This window comes from Eleutherodactylus coqui, chromosome 1 (assembly GCF_035609145.1).
Source record: "Eleutherodactylus coqui strain aEleCoq1 chromosome 1, aEleCoq1.hap1, whole genome shotgun sequence".
Lineage (NCBI taxonomy): Eukaryota > Metazoa > Chordata > Amphibia > Anura > Eleutherodactylidae > Eleutherodactylus > Eleutherodactylus coqui.
In genome coordinates, this window is record NC_089837.1 from 121540727 (window position 1) to 121560018 (window position 19292).

General features: G+C 47.4%; 1 protein-coding gene across 1 annotated transcript in view; it reads left to right on the plus strand.

The window, feature by feature from the left end:
- Window positions 1-10389: 10389 nt before the first annotated feature.
- The window catches only part of PFN2 (profilin 2), a 35632-nt gene continuing 26729 nt past the window's right edge, over window positions 10390-19292 (plus strand). Inside the window, exon 1 of the mRNA XM_066599649.1 lies at window positions 10390-10709. Coding sequence (XP_066455746.1) covers window positions 10578-10709 — 132 coding nt within the window. The 5' untranslated portion in view covers window positions 10390-10577. The remainder of the gene's footprint in view (window positions 10710-19292) is intronic.

Below are 19292 nucleotides of genomic sequence, written 5' to 3' on the forward strand. Positions count from 1 at the left end.
CAATGATTCCCTATGGGCAAAATCCGCTGCGGAATCCGCAATTCCATTTAGCAAGTGGACATGAGGCAAGGCCTGATGTCCACGGGGAAAATCAGATCTGCTGCGGATTTGGGCTACGGATGCAGTGTGGATGCACTGTAATTGTCTTTTATTTTTCATGCGGGAGATCAATTCAGCTATGTGCTCTATGAGCTCCCGCACGCGTGATTCGCATTAAAATGGAGCATGTCCATTTTTTTTCATGCTCCAGAAATTTTTTAATTACCATCCGCGGGTATTTATCTACCTGCGGGTGGTCAATGCATTCCTATGGGGTGCGGATCTGCGTGCTGGAAAAATGCTGCGGATTTTAATTCTTATTTTCCCCGTGGACATGAGGCCTTACACTACCAACGCACTGTGGGGATGAGGTAGTCTGAAGATTGTGTCAGCCAGATTGGAGGGCCTAAAGTTGGACCCACAGCCAGCAGATCGAAGGACAGGAAGAGAAGAACAACTACATGTAGTATGCCCTCTTCCCACTCTTTCGAGACTGTTTAGACAGCCTCTTTCCCACAGCTAAGACATCCTAATTGCTAGAGAAACTGAATGCCTAATGACAAACAGTGGATTGTAGATTGGCTGCACTTCAGCTTTGATTTATAGTGGTAAAACAAAAAAAGTAATGAAAGTAAATTACAAGAAGGAAGATGGAACAATACCTCTGCAATGCCACCTATTCCTGCAAATCAATGTCCGACCCTTTAGGTTTTTGTAACAATGATTGGGAATTGAAAACCAAGCCTGAATCCATACACAGACAGATGTTTTGGGATTTTTGTCCCTCATCAGTGTGCAGTAGGATCCTGGCTTAGCTAGTGAGAGGCCTATGACATGAGTCGGGAAGGGTATCGTCACTCCTTAAGGAGAGCACTTAGAAAGTGAGTGAGGAGACTTATAAGGCCATTCATGCTCCTCGGGGAAATATATACAAATAAGGAGGATGGAACAATACCTCGGTAGCACCCCCTATTGGATGGCAGCACTCCTGCAAATCAGTGCAAACACTAGATAGATAGATAGATAGATAGATAGATAGATAGATAGATAGATAGATAGATAGATAGATAGATAGATAGATAGATAGATAGATAGATAGATAGATAAAATCATAGTTTAAAAATTGGGTCTGCCAACCATCATTATCAGTACGATTGTAATGTGTAAATGTTACTGTTCATCTGCAACTATGTATCTATCTTTTACCATTACAAACACAAACTTTGCTATATTTAGCTATATCACTAATTCCTCTGCCTGAAATTATAAAGGTAAACTCCTACTGACGATTTATAGATTATGACAAACTCTGGAGAGCCAATTAACTCTTCTCAGAAAGCCTCCACTCTACCATACACAGGTTGCAATAAGGATCAGTCTATAGTTATCTTTACTTCTAGAGCAATATAAAATGTAACACCCAATGTCCGCCTGCCAAGGATAAAGCACATTTTGCCTTGTAGCAACCATATTGGTACAATATAAAGTGAAAAATCAATCAGCTTCAGTAATACAGACCTGGAGTGCATCCAGCGTGAGGACATTTTATAGGCTATGTGGTAAGACATGAGTATTTCTGGCCAATTAGGTATAGGATGATGTACTGTTAAGAATTTGTAATTTAGTGACACTAAAATCTCATGCACTAGTGGCAGTATGTTACTCAAATATAGTTTTGGGTAGGGGTTATATAAAAGTATACTAAAAAAAAATAAGTCGGACAACCCCTTTAATGGCAGTCCATGCTGTATGCAAATAGCCTGGCTGAAGTCATCAGGGTGGTGTTGCAGCTGTGCAGAATCACTGAGTCCTTGATGCAATCATGCCCATTCCTCTCTTAATGACATCTACCCTACCACGTGACGTCAGTGATAGGCATGTGCAGTGAGCTGATGAAGCTGAGACAGTAACAACCGGATCACTGTGCACAGCAGCCCATGCATGGGATCTCAAAGCAGCTAACTGTCATCAACAGCAAAAGGGATGTCAATCATGGAGCAATGGGCTTGATGGCATCAATGACTCTTCACGGCTACAAAATCTCGCGAAACTAAGCCAACTAATGCTTGGTATAAAGTTAGACAAAGGTGTCTAAATGTGCTCCTGACTTATCATCCAGCATGATCCGCTGTAATAAATTTGGGGTATTTCATACACTATGAAAACACTGATGACATTTGGTTGAAATGTCATCTTTAACTCGTCCGTTAAAGTGTCCAATGTGCTCGTATGAAACTGGCATTAAAGTGTAGTCTAAGTTTGCACTGTTTAAAGGGCCACTCCTGCAACTTTCTTCATTTATTATGTAGCTATCCCACCAGTTTATATAAGTGGGCTAGTGTTACTTTGGTTAGTTATTGCTTTCTGTCTGAATCTCCCAGCCTTTTTTTTTCCTCAGGTGGTCATGTGATTTCAATTCTGACCAACTCAGATCTACGTAAGGGTTATTGATTCATTTTCTAGTCAGTTTGTGTGATGCTGTTACATGGATCTACGATTGAAACTGCTTAAAGGGGAACATAGGCGCTTCTATCACAGTTACTGATGATTATCACACAGCCTCTGTCACACAGTTATAATAGAGGCGATAACAGCTCATCTTCCTGACTATATATTTATGGTCTGTAGCTTATTTAGGTGACTATAGAAAGTAATGATAATTAAACTGTCCCCCCAGCAAGTAAAAATGGTGGCTGCACTGCATGGAAGTTGCTGCAATACACGTTGGAGATCTCCAAAGTGTGATAGGCAATCAGGTGAGGGGAAAGGGATTAAAAAATATGTTTTTGTTGGAGTGGCCCTTTAACTAATAAGTAGGTTTAGTACAGCAGCTTCACTGATTACTATGAAATTGACCTCTGTGTATGTGAAAAAGGTGACGAGGACCAATGTATTTATAATGTGAGTATTCACAGCTATCCCCATATGTACAATCATACACATAGCTGTCACTCACTGATCAAAGAGGAGGAACTCCGCTCTATGAGCCATAATCGAGAGTTGCTGTATAAGAGTATGCAGACATCCACATATTACACAGAAAGTTATTGTCTTGTGTGTTACAGTGTGTTAAAGCAGCAGAATACAGCCCTAAACTCTCACGCATGATCTGAAGGTTGTGGGTTCAATCCCCACATGGTTTAGGTAGCTGGCTCAAAGTTGACTCAGCCTGCCATCCTTCTGAGGTTGGTCAAACAAGTACCCAGCTTGCTGGGGGGTAATAAATGAAATTACCTGAAGTGCTGCAGAATAAGTTGGCACTATACAAATAATAAATTCCTTGTACATTGCCTTGTAATATACTATTGTGCTGCAAAGGAAATTCAGAGCTTCATGTGGCTCCCTCTGGTGACAGAGAAGCTATAGTAATCCTACGTCTTGTAGACCAAAGTGGTAAATCACCCAAAAATACCACCCAGGTTTAGGGTCATATATCTACATACCAGGTATTTTTGTAGAAAAAAAGCCACAAAATCATGTCTAAATATACTCCAAAACCTGGCCAGCATTTGTGTGTGGCAAAAGTGGCAACCCCATTTGTGGAGGGGAGAGACATAGAGATTAAATTAGGAAAAGACTTAATTTGAAAAGAAAAAGCCCTGCCATGAGAGGAACACATGTGGCTGCAGGATGTCCTGAACACATCACTGAGCTGTCATTGACCACTACTAGGGGTGACCGACTGTTATATGTGATGCCCCCCCCCCCCCCCTAGACCATCACACCAGCAGTGGGGGCAGTCTGCTGCTTCACAGCAAAGGCAGGATTGAGGTGCTCACCCCTAGGTCTGCAGACACGAACATGGCCATCGTCAGTGTCCAAACTAAACTTGGATTTTTCATTGAAGACGAACCTGTTCCACTCCATAGCAGTCCAGATTCGTCGACGGTAGGTGTCAAAGGCGGTAAACATAACAGGTGATATGAGACCAAATGTCTCTCAGCCAAGTGCCAGGAAATGGTTTTGACATGCACAGGGGTCTGTAACGATCATGACACCTGTTTCTGGATGTGGCATTACAGTGAAACAGTTGGAGCTGCTCATGCTTGTCGGACGATCAGGTGATCCTCTCTACTGGTGGTCTCTCTATAGCGTCCTAAGCCTTGACCTCATGCATCACTGGTCCCAACACCTCCTAACAGTCTGGTCAGAATGACGCAGGTGTTGGGCAATTCATCAATATGACCATCCAGCTTCTCGCATTCCAATAATGCGCCTCTCTCAAACTCTGGTAACTGGGGGAAATATGTTTGCTTGCATCATAGAGGCATCTAGTGGCCAACAAGTGGAAAAAGAGGTCCACTAGACACAAGTGGCCTCTGAGAGCCTTTTTATAGGCCAAGGGTGGAAGCACTTTTCAGTTCTCAGGTAATGAGAGTTCATCTAATCGCACCACAACTCTAATCATTTGCATACCTGCCTGAGATGTAACTGCATGCCGGGTTTTGCAACATAATGACAACTTTTAAGGGCTTCATTTTTTGACAATGAGTATACATGATGGCTGCAAATAGTGACATTACATTGTGTTCATAAGCAAGAGTATGAATGTGATATGCAGAGGAAAGTCATCGCAGATGGCAGGGACATATCTTAGTAAAAAAAAAAAAACTATCTGCAAGAGGATCTTAGAGTGATAGCAAGAAAACAACAGAAGACTAAATGAAGGATGTCCAGGTGCTGCAGACGTGACGGACAGGGCATGGACCAGTCTGCTTCACCAGCAGAACTTCTGTTACCATGCCAACAGGAGGAAGCTGCTCCCAGCTCCTCATCCTGTGTCCTCCTGGCACTGCTCAAAGTCCGCCCCTCTGCTTCTATGCAGCAGTCACCTTCCTCTCAGTATCACACTCCTCCTCTCCTTTCTTCTGCATTGCTCCCTCTTTTCTCTTGCATCCCCCTCTCTCAGTGTGTGCCCTGCCTTCTCCATACTGCCTCCTCCTACCGCTGGCAGAATGGATATAAATCATAACCACCACCCACTCCCTAAATAAGAATATTGAAACAAAGGAGCCCTGCAGCGTCCCAGGACCGAAAATACTGCCAGCTCCTCCTATGCTTCACATCAGCAGCGGTGGAAAAATGGGAATCCCAGTCCATAGCACAAGTAGCTGCAGGCCGTTAACCCCTACATCACGGCATGGAAAAAGTCCTGACCCCAATCGTACTTCCAGCGTTGGTGCGGTGCTCAGGTTACAGTTTGGGACTCCATTCCACTGCTGCACACTATATGGTGCACTGAATCGCTGTTCTCTTATTGAGTTGGTTTCCATTGGCAATACATTTGTGCCTGTTTGTCCCAGTCGCTGCTGAGGATAATTGCAAGTTTAACCCATAGAATGCCATGCACTGTGAAAGAGCAATTCCACAGGTGTCACGCAGCCACGTGTACAAGCGAAGCATGGGGATTACTACACCATACAGTGCTGCACTGCAAACTGTAGTCGGAGGAATCACTGCTTTTAGTAAAAGAAACAACGTCATCTTGTAGATCAGTGTTCCCCAACTCCAGTCCTCAGGGACCGCCAACAGGTCATGTTTTCAGGATTTCCTCAGTATTACACAGGTGATGTAATTATTGTCAGACATTGCCACAGGTGTACGTACTATAGGATATCCTGAAAACATGACCTGTTGGTGGTCCCTGAGGACTGGGGTTGGGGACCCCTGTTGTAGATGATACTTTCTAAATGCCACAAGCTTTCGAGACTACTTGGGTCTCTTCATCAGGCAAAAGCTGAAGAGACCTAAGGGGGGTTTCACATCTACGTCCGGGGTTCTGCGTTCCTGCTCTATTCAGGGAGCAAGAAAGGGGAATCCCCACAGCTGAATGGCTCCATCTCAGACGGAACCGAACAGCACCAAACAGAACCACATTGACTATAATGGAATCCATTAGCTTTCCGCTCAGCTACCCGACTTGTAGCCAAAAGAAAAAGCACCCCACGCAGCGCCTATTCTTCCGGTATTTTGTGCCGAATCTACAACAAAACCTTTAACTGTTGGATCCATCACAGATGTGAAACCTCCCTTAGAAGTTTCGAAAGCTTCTGCTATTTAACACCATTTCTTTTTGTTAGGTATCATATCTACAAGATTATTATTACACAGACAAGAACGCACAAGTTCTATGTGAGTGCGCGACGTACAGAACTCGCATGTGACAATAACCCATTATTTCCAACATACTTAATTTAAACAAGCGTTTTTTCTCTCGCACCGATAGTATGAGATGAAGAAAATGAAGCAGCTCCTATTGTCGTTCGATCCTCATGTGAGATTAGGACTTGCAATGTTCAGTGCTTTGCACATCGCACAGGGGGGCCGGGTGCTGCGCGATGCAAGTTGAGCCCGAGGATTTGGGGCGCATCTCACTATTGGCTGTGAGAATACGGCATTAGGCCTCGTTCACACAAACGTGCTTTTAGCGCAGTATAGGAATTTTAGCTTTCACCCAAGGGTGACATTTTCAGGATTTTAAATGAGAAGTCTAGCAGCACCCCTGGATGGTCTCACGGAGTGCAATGTGAGGCTTCTCACTGAAAACAACGGCAAACACTTGCCGATCCTCTGACACGGCTGAAAGCAGCGATGGAGGATTGCTATTTTACTGAAGTGATGAGAGGCATTTTTGCCCGTGAAAACACACATTGGCGAGTGTGATATCAGGCCCGATATCAGGGAGCCTTAGGCTGCCTGTCCACAGGCAGGTTTTCATTGCGTTGCCCGCGGCGATAATCCGGCCATGGGGAACACAATGAAAGCTCTCCATAGCGTTGCTATGGGATACCGCAACGCCCGTGGACAGGCAGCCTTGGGCTGCATTCCTGTACACAGAAGAGTACACCCTGTCTGTATACTCTCTGAAGTGCAGGACAGTGAACATTGCACGTACTATTCTCATTCATGAAAAGAACCAGACCACGACAAGATGTCCGTGAAAAAAATTGTTTGCATGAAGAGCCTCATCGTTTTTAATGAGTCCAAATTCTGTCCAAGATTACACGGTTACAAACTCGGACAAAACTCAGATCTAAACCTTGCATATGTGAAGTAGACCTTAGGCTGGATTCACACAAACGTATATCGGCTCGGTTTTCATGCCGAGCCGATATACGAATGTCCTCGTGTGCAGGGGGGGGGGGAGGATGGAAGAGCCAGGAGCAGGAACTGAGCTCCCACCCCCTCTCTGCCTCCTCTCCGCCCCTCTGCACTATTTGCAATGGGGAGAAGCGGGACGGGGGCGGGGCTAACCCCACCTGCTTTCATTGCAAATAGTGCAGAGGGGTGGAGAGGAGACAGAGAGGGGGCGGGAGCTCAGTTCCTGCTCCTGGCTCTTCCATCCTCCCCCCCCCTGCAGATGAGGACGACATATATCGGCTTGGCGTGAAAACCGAGCCGATATACGTTCGTGGGAATGCACCCTTCAAGTTGGCTTCACATGTGCGTATTTGCACACACAAAATTTGCACGTGCAATACACAGAAAATGGAACCCATTGATTTCAATAGGTTTGTTCACATGCGCTTATTTTGCACATTTCGGTCATGCTGAAAAATATGCAACATGTTTTATTTAGAGAACTTCTAAAGTCATGAAACTAATTGGCCATTTCAATAGCTGAGAGCATCGTTGCATTTTTTTCTCAAAAAGTACAGTAAAAAAAATGTAGTTGCGTGCGCAAATATCCAATGCCCATTCCGCAAAAACGCAGCGCATATACGCATACACTCGTGTGCATACCTACTCAGAAAGACACATGCTGATAGATTATATAATCAATAGAATCCACTAGTGCTGGACAAGTAGTAGCTGGTGCGTCCATCATTGTGCTGAAAATAATGCAGTGCACACGATGGATAGAATGAAATGGAGCAATGTCAGATTAGGCACTGCGTATGTGCACAGTGATTACTGTCAGTTAATGCAGTGCACTGTGGAGGAATATAATACACTGGAACTATTTTATAATAGGTGAGTGTCTGCAGTAATTCCTGAATCACTATACAGTGCACTGTGTGATGAATAGAAGGCACTGCAACTGATTCTCCCAGGAGTGCACTGCATGATAAGGATGATGTAATGGCCCTATTGTACATCAGCCACTAGGTATCTGCGCAGTGACTACTGACTCTCTAATAGGTGCACTGTGTGATGACTATAATGCACTTGAGCTATTTTATAATGGGCACTAGGTACACATGCAGTGACGACCAGCTCTCATGCAGTGCTGTGTGATGAATATATTGCACTGGAGCAGTTTTATAATGGGCACTCAATCTATATGCAATGACTCCTGGAGATAGTACAAGTATTTTAAAAGGTGTATGCTGGGCATTTAACCAGTTTTAATACTGATGACATATCGGGACTTCAGTGATTACCTAATCTCAGTCCCCTACCCACTGCACTCACTGCAGCAGGGCTGGATGTGCGCATCGGGGCTGAAAGTTCTATGGAAGATATAGTTCCTATTGATTTCAATGGGAGTGAAGTCTTCTATGGCAATTCCAGCTTTTACCCAAATGTGGATGGGATCAGGGGCGTAACTATAGAGGATGCAGGGGATGCGGTTGCACCCGGGCTCTCTTCTCCATATAGGTAACCTAGTACTATGAGTAAAGCATTATAGTTGGGGGCCCTGTTACAAGCTTTGCATCGGGGCCCGGGAGCTTTAAGTTACGCCTCTGGATGGGATCCTTAACATCTGGCAAGCTGCAGTGAGTGTCTGGGCTGAGATCAGCTGATCGCAGAGGATCTTGAGCGGCCCTTGCCAATCAACTACTGAGGACTCCTGAGGATACATCATCTGTACTAAAAGGGGTTAAATGTTCAGAATATCCTTTTAAGGCTGCATTCACACGAACGTATATCGGCTCGGTTTTCACGCCGAGCCGATATACGTCGTCCTCATCTGCAGGGGGGGGGGGGAGGATCGAAGAGCCTGGAGCAGGAACTGAGCTCCCGCCCCCTCTCTGCCTCCTCTCCGCCCCTCTGCACTATTTGCAATGAAAAGAGGTGGGGCGGGGCTAAGTTCTGAGATTTAGCCCCGCCCCATCCCACCTCTCGCCATTGCAAATAGTGCAGAGGGGCGGAGAGGAGGCAGAGAGGGGGCAGGAGCTCAGTTGCTGCTCCTGGCTTTTCCATCCTCCCCCCCCTGCAGATGAGGACGACGTATATCGGCTCGGCGTGAAAACCGAGCCGATATACGTTCGTGTGAATGCAGCCTAAGAGGGCAGTGGGTATATGGGCAGTGACTCCTAACCACTTTGCCCTGACCACTTTGTGGGTGTATTTGCATAGGCAATACGCAGAGAATAGAATCCATTGATTTCAATTGGTTTGTTCACATGCGCATATTTTTCCTGTGCATCTGCGCACCAAAAGCCCCCATAGAAGTCAATGTGGATGGACAAATGCCTGCAAAATATGGGAAACACTGCATAATTGTGCAGGAAAAAGAACACATCTGGAACTCATTAGACTAATTAGCCATTTCAATTAGTGCGCATTTTTTTGCCATGTGTAAATGAACATGCCTTGTGGGTGCAAAAAATACAGTAAAATACTCCAATGTGCGCGCAAAAAAGCATCATTCAAGTGCTCTTGTGAAGGGGGCCTAAGGCCATATTCACGCAGCAGAGAGCAAGTTGTGTTCGAGACTCTTGGGCAATTCGCGCTGCACATGCCATGGGCACGCCGTCCGTGCAGTGTGATGTGTGGGTCGCTGCCCAGAACATGCCCTATACTCACACCAGGCTCACACAAAATACAACATACAGTGACCATCGGTCCTAATGAAAAAGCGCTCAAGTGAATGAACGCATATAAACGGGTATTTTTTCTGTGCCCGCTGTGGTATTCTTGCCCGTGTGAAAACGCTCTAAACTTTAAGCCCTGGAAATGATAGAGTTAAAAAAAACGACCCCACTCTGCAGATAGGTATACCTGTAATTGGGCTCATTGACCTCATTAGGAGGTTGTTTTAACCCTTTCCACTTCCCCTAACATTTCATAGAGGGCACTGACTATTAAGCACAGGACCTATTTTATAATGTACATGTATGGGGTCTCCCGAATAAATACAAGCGCTGGAGCTATTTTCTAACGGGCACCAGGTAGATGTGCAGTGATTCCTGACTTTCCCTTCAGTGCACTGGATCTATTTTCTAACGGGCACTAGGTCCCTGTGCAGTGCCAGCTGGCGCCCCATCCAGTGTGTGATGCCTGGCCATGACTGCCGCACTATTTTCTAGCGGGCAGCGCTGTGAGTGCACTGATTCCTCGCAGTACAGAGTGGAGGTGTGCACTGTGTCCTTCCGCCGCGGCTGGCGGAGGGATCTGTAGCGGCAGTGCAGGGGAGGGGGGCTACACCCGGGCGCTGCCCTATTTCCTTGGCTTCTCCCGGCTGTCGGAGCTCAGATTATCTCCGGCCGTGACGGAGCCGCTTCCTCCCCGATACCGGCTACCCTCATCCCTACCCCGGGCTCCCTGCTCTCACTAGCACCGGTACCTCTCGGTCCCCCCCCCTACTGAAGATGTCCGGCTGGCAGGATTACGTGGATATGTTGATGGCCGATGGCAGCTGCCAGGAGGCCGCCATTGTCGGGTACGTGGACGCCAAATACGTCTGGGCAACGACCCCCGGAGGCTTCTTCCAGACACTAGCGGTAAGAGCGCTGTGCTGCGTGCTGCACCTGCCGGGGAGAGGGACATAACGGACCGCGTCCTGCGGCACACACTGTACCCGCTGCACCTGGGCCTGCCGCAGATTTTGCGTCTTTTTGCGTAGACCTAAGTCACTGTCATCATGAGATTTACGTATTTGACGTAATCGGCTTTGGAGAATCCCGCCCCCGCCGCTGCTGACACCATGTTCTTCTGCAAGATGGCGTGCAACCATTGATTGTGTCCTCCCGGGGGCTGATAGCTGCCGGCACCGAGTAGAGGGGGTCATGCTACTGCCCTTCTGGGGGCTCTGCAGGATGTGGTCCCATCACCTCCATCCCTGGAGACATGGCAGCCTATTGTGCCACCTCTATAGCCAGCTGGGCACTAAAGCCTATGGAGGATCAGCTCTAACAGACCTTAGAGCACTGCCTGGCTATAGGGTATCAGCTGTTCTCTGATGTCACCCAGCTTTCCCCAAGCCCTGCATGTGAGATCTGCCTACTTAAGTTGGTGGCGTTTAAATCCCACAAGGGCAGAGGGCATCTGCTGCGCTCTCCTGCCCCCGCGCTCAGCGCCATTTTTTTGGTTCCTGTTTGGCACTTGTCAGAGGGGCTGAAAATGGGGAGAAAAGTTCTAATTCCCAATGATCTTGGTGGGGGCGCTTCAGTTCTGTTTATCTTCACGGAAACAATAGCGCAGCGGGCTGCACTACTTCCATTAAAAAAAAGCCAAGCGACCCAATCCTTTATCCATTAGTCAGGGCTGAACACGGGCTTTATGTTTAAATGTATGTGCAGAAGGGCAAAAGAATGAAGACCGGGTGTAACAGATCCACTAAAACCAACTAGGTGAAACTTGCCAAGAGGGGTATATCAAACACCGGTCTTGGTATACTTCCCCCAGTGCCCACTCCTTCATGTGTTAGGCGACTCTTCCATGCAACACAGTGGGGTAGACTTCTGGTGTAAGGACCCATAAACCTGTTGGCCACACCCTCTCCTGACAAGCCCCACCCCTTTGCGCAAAAGTGGCGAGGTCAGTGCAAAGCAGAGAAGTTGCAAGACTCTTGCACACTTGGGCTTTGAATTGCGGTGTGCAGACTGTAGTAAATATCCCTGTTTTCTGTCCGTATACACTCTGCATTCCATTTAGGAAATCCGCTTGCTGACCTGAATAAGCTTTAATGGGTGACTATAGCCCATCAGCCCTCATGGGGATGCATAAATGGAAGTGCTGGGGCATATATACTAATGCCAGTAGCAGTACAGCATACTGCATTTTCATCATACATGTTGGTTGGTGTGTGTGTGGGGGGGTCTATAAATCATTTAAATGCAGTTATGCCTGGAAACTGGCTACATTGCCGTAGTAAATGTCCAGTATGACCGTTTTCCATTGGGGGGTATAGAAGTGCTGGAGGTATAATGGCCATATTGGGGTGAGCACCTCTCCCAGACATGGTGGAGCAGAAGTCTAGGGAGATCTCTGTGGCAGCTTAGTTATGTTTTGGTTATTGTAACTTTGTAACCAGTTGAGTGTCTGATGGAGTCTATAGTGCAGTAATGGGGCTTCTGGGGGGAAACCCTAAGGCCTCCTTCCCACGAACGGATTTCCGCCGCGTAATTCGCGGCGAAAATCCGCTGCGTTGCACGCAGCTATTAGGTTCTATTGAACCTAATAGCTCAATGCTCACGATGCGTAATTCCACCGCGGAATTACGCACCGCGATTTCTCCCGTCCTCACCCGCAGCATGCTCTATTTTCTGCGGGTGAGGACGGGCTGTACGCACTGACGGCTTCCATTGCAGTCAATGGAAGCCGTCCATTCACGCTATCTCCCGCTGTAACCAGCGGGAGATAGCGTGAAAAAACGCTTTCCCGCCCACCGCCGAGCGTCATATGACGCCAAATGACGCGGTCCGGCCGCGTCACGTGACACGGCTGGTGACGCGAGGGCGGTGGGCGGTGACGAGCGGTGACGCGAGGGCGGTGGGCGGTGACGAGCGGTGACGCGGCGGCGGTGGGCGGGGAAGCGATTTCACGCTATCTCCCGCAGGTAAGTATAGGGGCTCTGGGGGGCGCCGTGACGGGCTTCACTGCGTAATATTACGCTGCGGAGCCCGTCACGCTCGTGGGAAGGAGGCCTAAACAAAGGAAATAGAGGGGATAAAAAAAACCGATTTGATGGACATGCTAAGACATTTTTTTGCCTTCTAGTGCTGGGATAAAATACCCCATTTTCTCTGACTGTGCCCCCCCCCCCCCATCTGTTCACAAGCCAACATGATGATTGCCATTTGGGGTAGTGATCCTAGTGAGGACACTACATTAGTGGTGATGGGCTGTTACACCTGAGTAGGGAAAGGGGAGCAGTAACTAAAAGTTCATTAGTTCAGATAATTTTTTTTTTTTTTTCTTTTTTAAAGGCTTTCCCGGGAGAAACTGTAGTATAATCTGAACTTCTACAGTATTGTCTTCATTAAGAGAATCTGGCTTCTGAAGAGCTAATCCATGAGATGCCCTCCTAGTACTGCCATCAGGGATCTGGCACCCACTGAACAGATCACTTTGTCCTGATGAAGGGAGTACTTGAGGCACTTTCTGTGGCACCAAGTGAGTGCTGTTATCAGGGGGATGTCCTCTAAATACAAGAGACCTCTTCAGGACTTGACAGCTGATGCCCTCATAATCATTAATTGTAGTAATGGCACTGGTGCCTGTCACTCACAGGACTCTTCCTCTGGCAATACACTGTCTGGCACCTAAATTGTCTCAATGCTTTTGCCTCCACCTGTCGTCCTCTGTTACGGGTCAGTAGAACTTAAGCCCCGTTTACACGCAAAAATGATCGCTCAAAATTTGTTTGTTTGAATGACAGTTTGAGCGATCATTTTGCATAGCTACGAATGGGCACTAATGCCTATTAGTTGCTTATTAGCTTCGTTTGCATGTAAATGAGGCTCCCTTTGCTGTATGCAGATAACATTGGTAGGTCTGTTATCTGCATACAGCTCCATTGTTCTCCTGCAGGACAGCAGCTGAAAGCAATGTTATCAGCGCTCCCATGGAGAATTGCAGCCTGTGGTCCCTGCTATCAGCTGTCCAGCATGTACTAGACCAGTGATGCGTGTGACTCGCGGTCATGTATGTAGTAATACTGCTGAACGTTCTCTTGACGGCAACGGTCACTTTAACCCACCAAACTGCCCCATAGATTATTCCTCAAGATGCAGGCTGGCATTGTGGCACTTAACATTAGGGACAAATGGCCTGAAGGACAGTTGAGATAAGATGGTATCCATGGGCACCATGGAGCTGGCATGACTAACTGCTGAAATAAAATAACAATCCTCATTCTTTCTTGGCCTGATCTTTAAAACAACCCCCCCATTTTTATGACAATCCTGTTGCAGGACCGGAGGGGTAGATCACCTGCAGACACTATCTGCCATCCCTCCGATCCGCAAGGCCAGGCTTCCGAGATGGTGCATCAGTTTTCGGACTCCCTAATCTCCACAGCACATCGGCGGTGTAGGGCCCTTGGATACAGGCAGATTCCTGCCATCAAGTGAGAATATGAATGATTGTTGTCCGATCTATATACATGCAGCAACTGAACGCTGATCAGAGAATGAATTATTAGTTTTTATGCATGCAGAAACCGAATGATCAGTGTGTAATGAGGCAGGCGTTCATCCATGGAGGTGGGCGGCTGGAATGACCCCCAGCCCTCTACACCTCCCTTCACTGAGTGGTGATGGTACCTGTGCAAAAGCACAGGATCTAGTGTTGGGGCAACCTGTTGGGTATCTGCACCCAAGATGTCGTTCTACATAAAAGGGTCTTTAAACTAGGACTGCGCTATTCCTGCTCCGATTGGCTAGAGCTGCTCATCAGCAGCCAATCAGAGCAGTGTGCCTTAAGGAATTAGGTTTCCACAGCCATTCTGGATGAGTGAAATAGGGCAGCAGAGAACTACAAGTAATATACTACCCTGTCCCAGGGCAGAACGTTGTCCTGAAACTGGAGGCCCTTTAAACTAATGTTGGTACTGCCATGATGGGAGTCGGTAGGAATTGCCGTCCTGAAGATGACGGTGCTGACAACAGTAACATGGAAGTAAATGTCGGTGCTTCAAGTTGAAGATTGCAGGGGTCCCCATCGTTCTAGAAATTGGTGGGAGTTTCAGCTCTTGGGCTCCCTCTAGTGCCACTGTCTTGCGATCCTGTTAGGGGTTGGTAATAAAAGGTCAGGCCACTTCCTTGGCTTTAATTAGACCCCTCTACCTAAGTCCCAGTCATCTCCCTGTGCAGGGAGGACCCTCATAAATGCATGCTGTTACCAATGTAGTGGACACTATATCCATGGCTACCATGCTTGCATGCAAACTGTCGCTTCTGGGATATCGCCATTGTGATCTTCAGTTGTCCTTTTCACAACCATGAGACTTATTGGGTGAGTATTTAGGCTCCATCATACCTGGCAGAAAAAGTAGCGCTGCATGCCAGGATGAGGATGCCTTGGGCTTAACCGCAGTACCCATTATACGTCAGTGATGCCGTCATACACCGCTCGTGTCTGGCAGAGTATTATGGCACATGTGAATGGAGTCTTACACTAGTCCTAGAATGCATCTAGATGCTTGGATCACATCTGCAGATGTCTGTCCTTCACAGTTGGGTAGATCTGCGTTTGGGTGGCTTCTTCATATCCCATCCATCAATCATACTACAGTTTGTAATGAACGGATGAATCAGTCGCTGCGTATTTTCTTTGAATGGTAACCCCTTTCAGTTTTAAATGGGAGAATTCGTTCTGGCTTTCCACGTGCGTCATAAGGAGCGCGGCGCTCCTCCCTCCCAGATGAGACCCACACGTTGTGCTGACAATCAGCAGGCCTGCAATGACTCTGCAGTTATTCGGAGGCCTACGCATTCTCTGCCAGGCTCAGGCACTTGCTATGTATCACCGTGCAGGATGCGAACGCTAGTCGTGACTATCTGCAGCATCAAACAATGCTCCAGGCCCACCAGGGCCATGTGGAGTCATCCGCCTCTCCTGTACGAACGTCCTCGGTGTACATGAAGCTGGTGTTTATGCCTACTTGTGTATGAGCATTACCATCACGAGCCGTCGACCCTATAAAATTATGTGACTGGGGAAAAATGGAATGAAAGGAATTTAAGGACCAACTTCATAGTATCATGAAGAAGGGGTTGGGGATTGTAGGAGGCACACATGGGGTTAATTCTGCACATTAGTATCCGAGATGTCTATTCTTTTACTAGTTGAAGGTCTATTCTAGGGCGGCGAGAGCAATATAAATATAATATAAAAATATCTGTGGTGGTTCAGTGGAATTGGAAATATGGTTATAATGCAGAGGCATCAGCCACTTGCTTGTGCAGCTCCTCGCTGCTCTATCTACTCCAGGATGAACCGGGATTTCCAGGACTTGAGTTTGTGGCCCACCCTGTAGATGCTCAGGTCAGGCCCGCAGCAGATTCTGGTTGTGTACCTGAACTTCCTGTAATGCGGTGGCTTGCTGTAGGTCATGCTCATCACAGGGTTTTTTCTTTTCTTTCAATAGTTATAGCGCAGGTTGTTGCTTGGCGATGATGTGGGTACCCGCAACTCATACGCAATGTTAACTGCAGGGGGGTGGTGGGTCGGACAGACACCATTGACTTCAATGGAGGTTATCCGCGGCAGAATAGAGCATGCCACAAACTTTTTTTTTTTTTTTTTTTCGCGTGCAGAAAAGTCAATTTGTATCAATGAGTGTGACCGAAAAAGTGATAATTCATGCTCCGCAATGCCTGGGTCTTGCTGCGCACGCCGTTTGCGGATTCTGCAATTGGAATCTGCGTGTGTGAGCCTGTCTTGAGGCACTACCTGTAGTTCCATAATACATACACATGAGGGCAGAGTTGTTTAGCTTCTAGAGAATGGGTGGTAAAAATGGAAGCAAATGCAAAACTACTTAACATATATACCCCCTATACATTAAGGCTGGGTTTACACAGGGGGGTCTTGCTGCAGAAATTCCGTGCCGAATTTCGCTGTGGCAACTAATCCCAGGATTAGCCAGGCATGTGGACGAGATTTGTTAAAAATCTCGTCCACACGGAATGGCCAATCTGTCATGGCAAAGCCGGCACTGAATCCCTGGCCACGGCATGTCTGTTTTGCTTTGTGTTGCAGTTGCGCTCCTCTCTATGGGAGCGCCGTCCGCAACAGAAGAGCATGCAGCCAAGCCGCTCCAAAGCCCGTGGCTAAGTGCTACAGGTTTTGAAGCTGCACTTTCCCAGCAGAAATCTTGCAGTTTTTCGCTGCGGCAAAACTGCGAGATTTCCGGTGGGATTCCGCTTTGTGTGAACCCAGCCTTAACGGATCTGTTGAAACAGGCGCTCTTCCCGTTATCTGTCTAACTGTCCGTTTGTCTTGTGTGGTTTTGTTATATGGATCTTGATAACTTCAGATAATTGTCCAGTGTAACATAGTATGCAAGGCTGAAGACACATGTCTGTCCAGTTCAGCCTGTTGGTCAAGAGGGGTCGTCTCGCCTTAAGGAGGGCACGCATAAAGTGTGTGGAGACAGCTAGGGGGTGGACATTGTCTCTCCCCAAGGAGAGTAAGGGCTCCTGTCCACAGGCGGGTTTTCATTGCGATCCCCATGGGGAACGCAGTGAAAGCTCTCCATAGCATTCATGGTGATGCACCCCTTCCCCTCTTCCCAAGGTGTCTCCACACTTTTTGGGTACTCTCCTTAGGGGGAGACTACTCCCCTCTTGACCCATGTCACAGGCCTCTCACCAGCCAAGCCAGAAATCTACTGCACACTGAGGGGCAATCTCTTCTCCCCCACCCCCGAAACAGCTGTCTGTATGGTATTATGTTCTCAGTCATAGTTCTACAGTCTTGCCAACGATACTTGCTCCTGTGTGATGGCACATAAGGGGGCATCACTGGGATGAGTGCCAGCATTGTTTGCCCGACAGCTCGTCCCGTGTAAGGCCTCATGTCCACAGGCAGATTGGACTCTGCATGCAGGATTTCTGCAGCGGGAGACCTGTGGAAGCAATTTGTGGGAGATCGCGGGTGTAATGGTTTTTCCCTGTGGTTTAAAAAAAAAAAAAAAATCCACAACCCCACCTCCCTTGCTTTTTAACCTTCAAATCCGCAGTGCATATGCAATTGTACTTGCGGATGCATTGCGGATCGTCCGCACCCATTGACTTCTATTGATCCCGTCCGCACGGAATCCGCACTGAAATGGAGCATGCTGTGATTTGTTTTCCGCACCAAACCATCTGCAAATCAAATCCACATGCTTAAATTTAGTTGCGGATGCCAATGCTTCCCTATGGGCGCTCAGAATCGCAGATCCGCAAATCAAATCTGCCTGTGGGCATTAGGCTTAAAAGTACCATTAGTGGGCATCTGATCACATGTGGCTAGCTGCAGCCTTCACATCCCGTGGTTGTACCCTGTGTTCCTTGGTTCTGTATGCCGGCTCGGTTGTGACATTCTCTGCTGATCCTGTGCCGGGTGGCAGAAGGTCATGGTGGATCCAACAATCGGCAGATGTCCCGGTGTGCCCATAGCCAGCCATCTTTCTCCCCTCTTCTAGGTACTGTATAATTCTTTCTCGAGAATCCACCAGCGTTACCCAAGAGTTTTAAACGGGTTTTGTGGAAATTTTGTCACTGAGATGGCGGTTGAGGAGGCTCAGCAGGTGGTGTGTGGCGCCACGGAAAACTAGCCCTGCGCCATACTTATGAAGGCTGTCTAAAAGAATCAGTCTGTTGCCCCTAGCAACCAATCACAGCACAGGTTTTATTTTATCAGCAGTATAAGAAATGAAAGCTGCGCTGTGGGCAACAACCTTCTTTTAGACAGCCTTCATAAAAGTGGTGCTGAGCTACTTTTCACAAAACACGGGGGAACTTGGCCCTCCCTCACACAGGCGCTTTTTTTTTCTTCTGTGTTTTTAGCGCCATGATGTAACGCTCCCATTGTCTTCAATGGAGCCTCTCAGACACTCAATTTTCGAGCGGAGACTGTTCTAGTTTTTGGCATTTAGCGCACCTCATCAATGAAGGTAAATCTCAGCACAGCGCTGTGACCGAAAACACTGCACTTTGCTGAACCCCTGTGTGAGGGAGGCGTTGAGGTGCGTTTACACGGATGTCTATCTAGTCTATTGCAGAATCGCCTGTTTCCTGTGGGAGCAGCAGATGGCGCTCACCTGTACACGCAAGGGCCACACGTCTTCTGTTTCCATACAGAACGTCAGTCTTCATGCACATTTCACATGGAGATCACAAGTGCAGCGAGTGATTCTTAGTATTACAGTAGTATTACACTCACATAAAGATCACAGGATTTGAAGTGACCTCTGTCTGCTTCTCAGCCTGATGGTGTACTTGGCTGTGTAAAGGCATCTTAAGGCCAGGCTTACATGGGCGTATTCAAATTGCGTTACACACGCATCTAGTACACGATTCAGCGCTGCAACTCCAATACACTGATTTGCGCTGTTACTTTGACTAGCGGTTTTCACTGCGTATCATACGGGA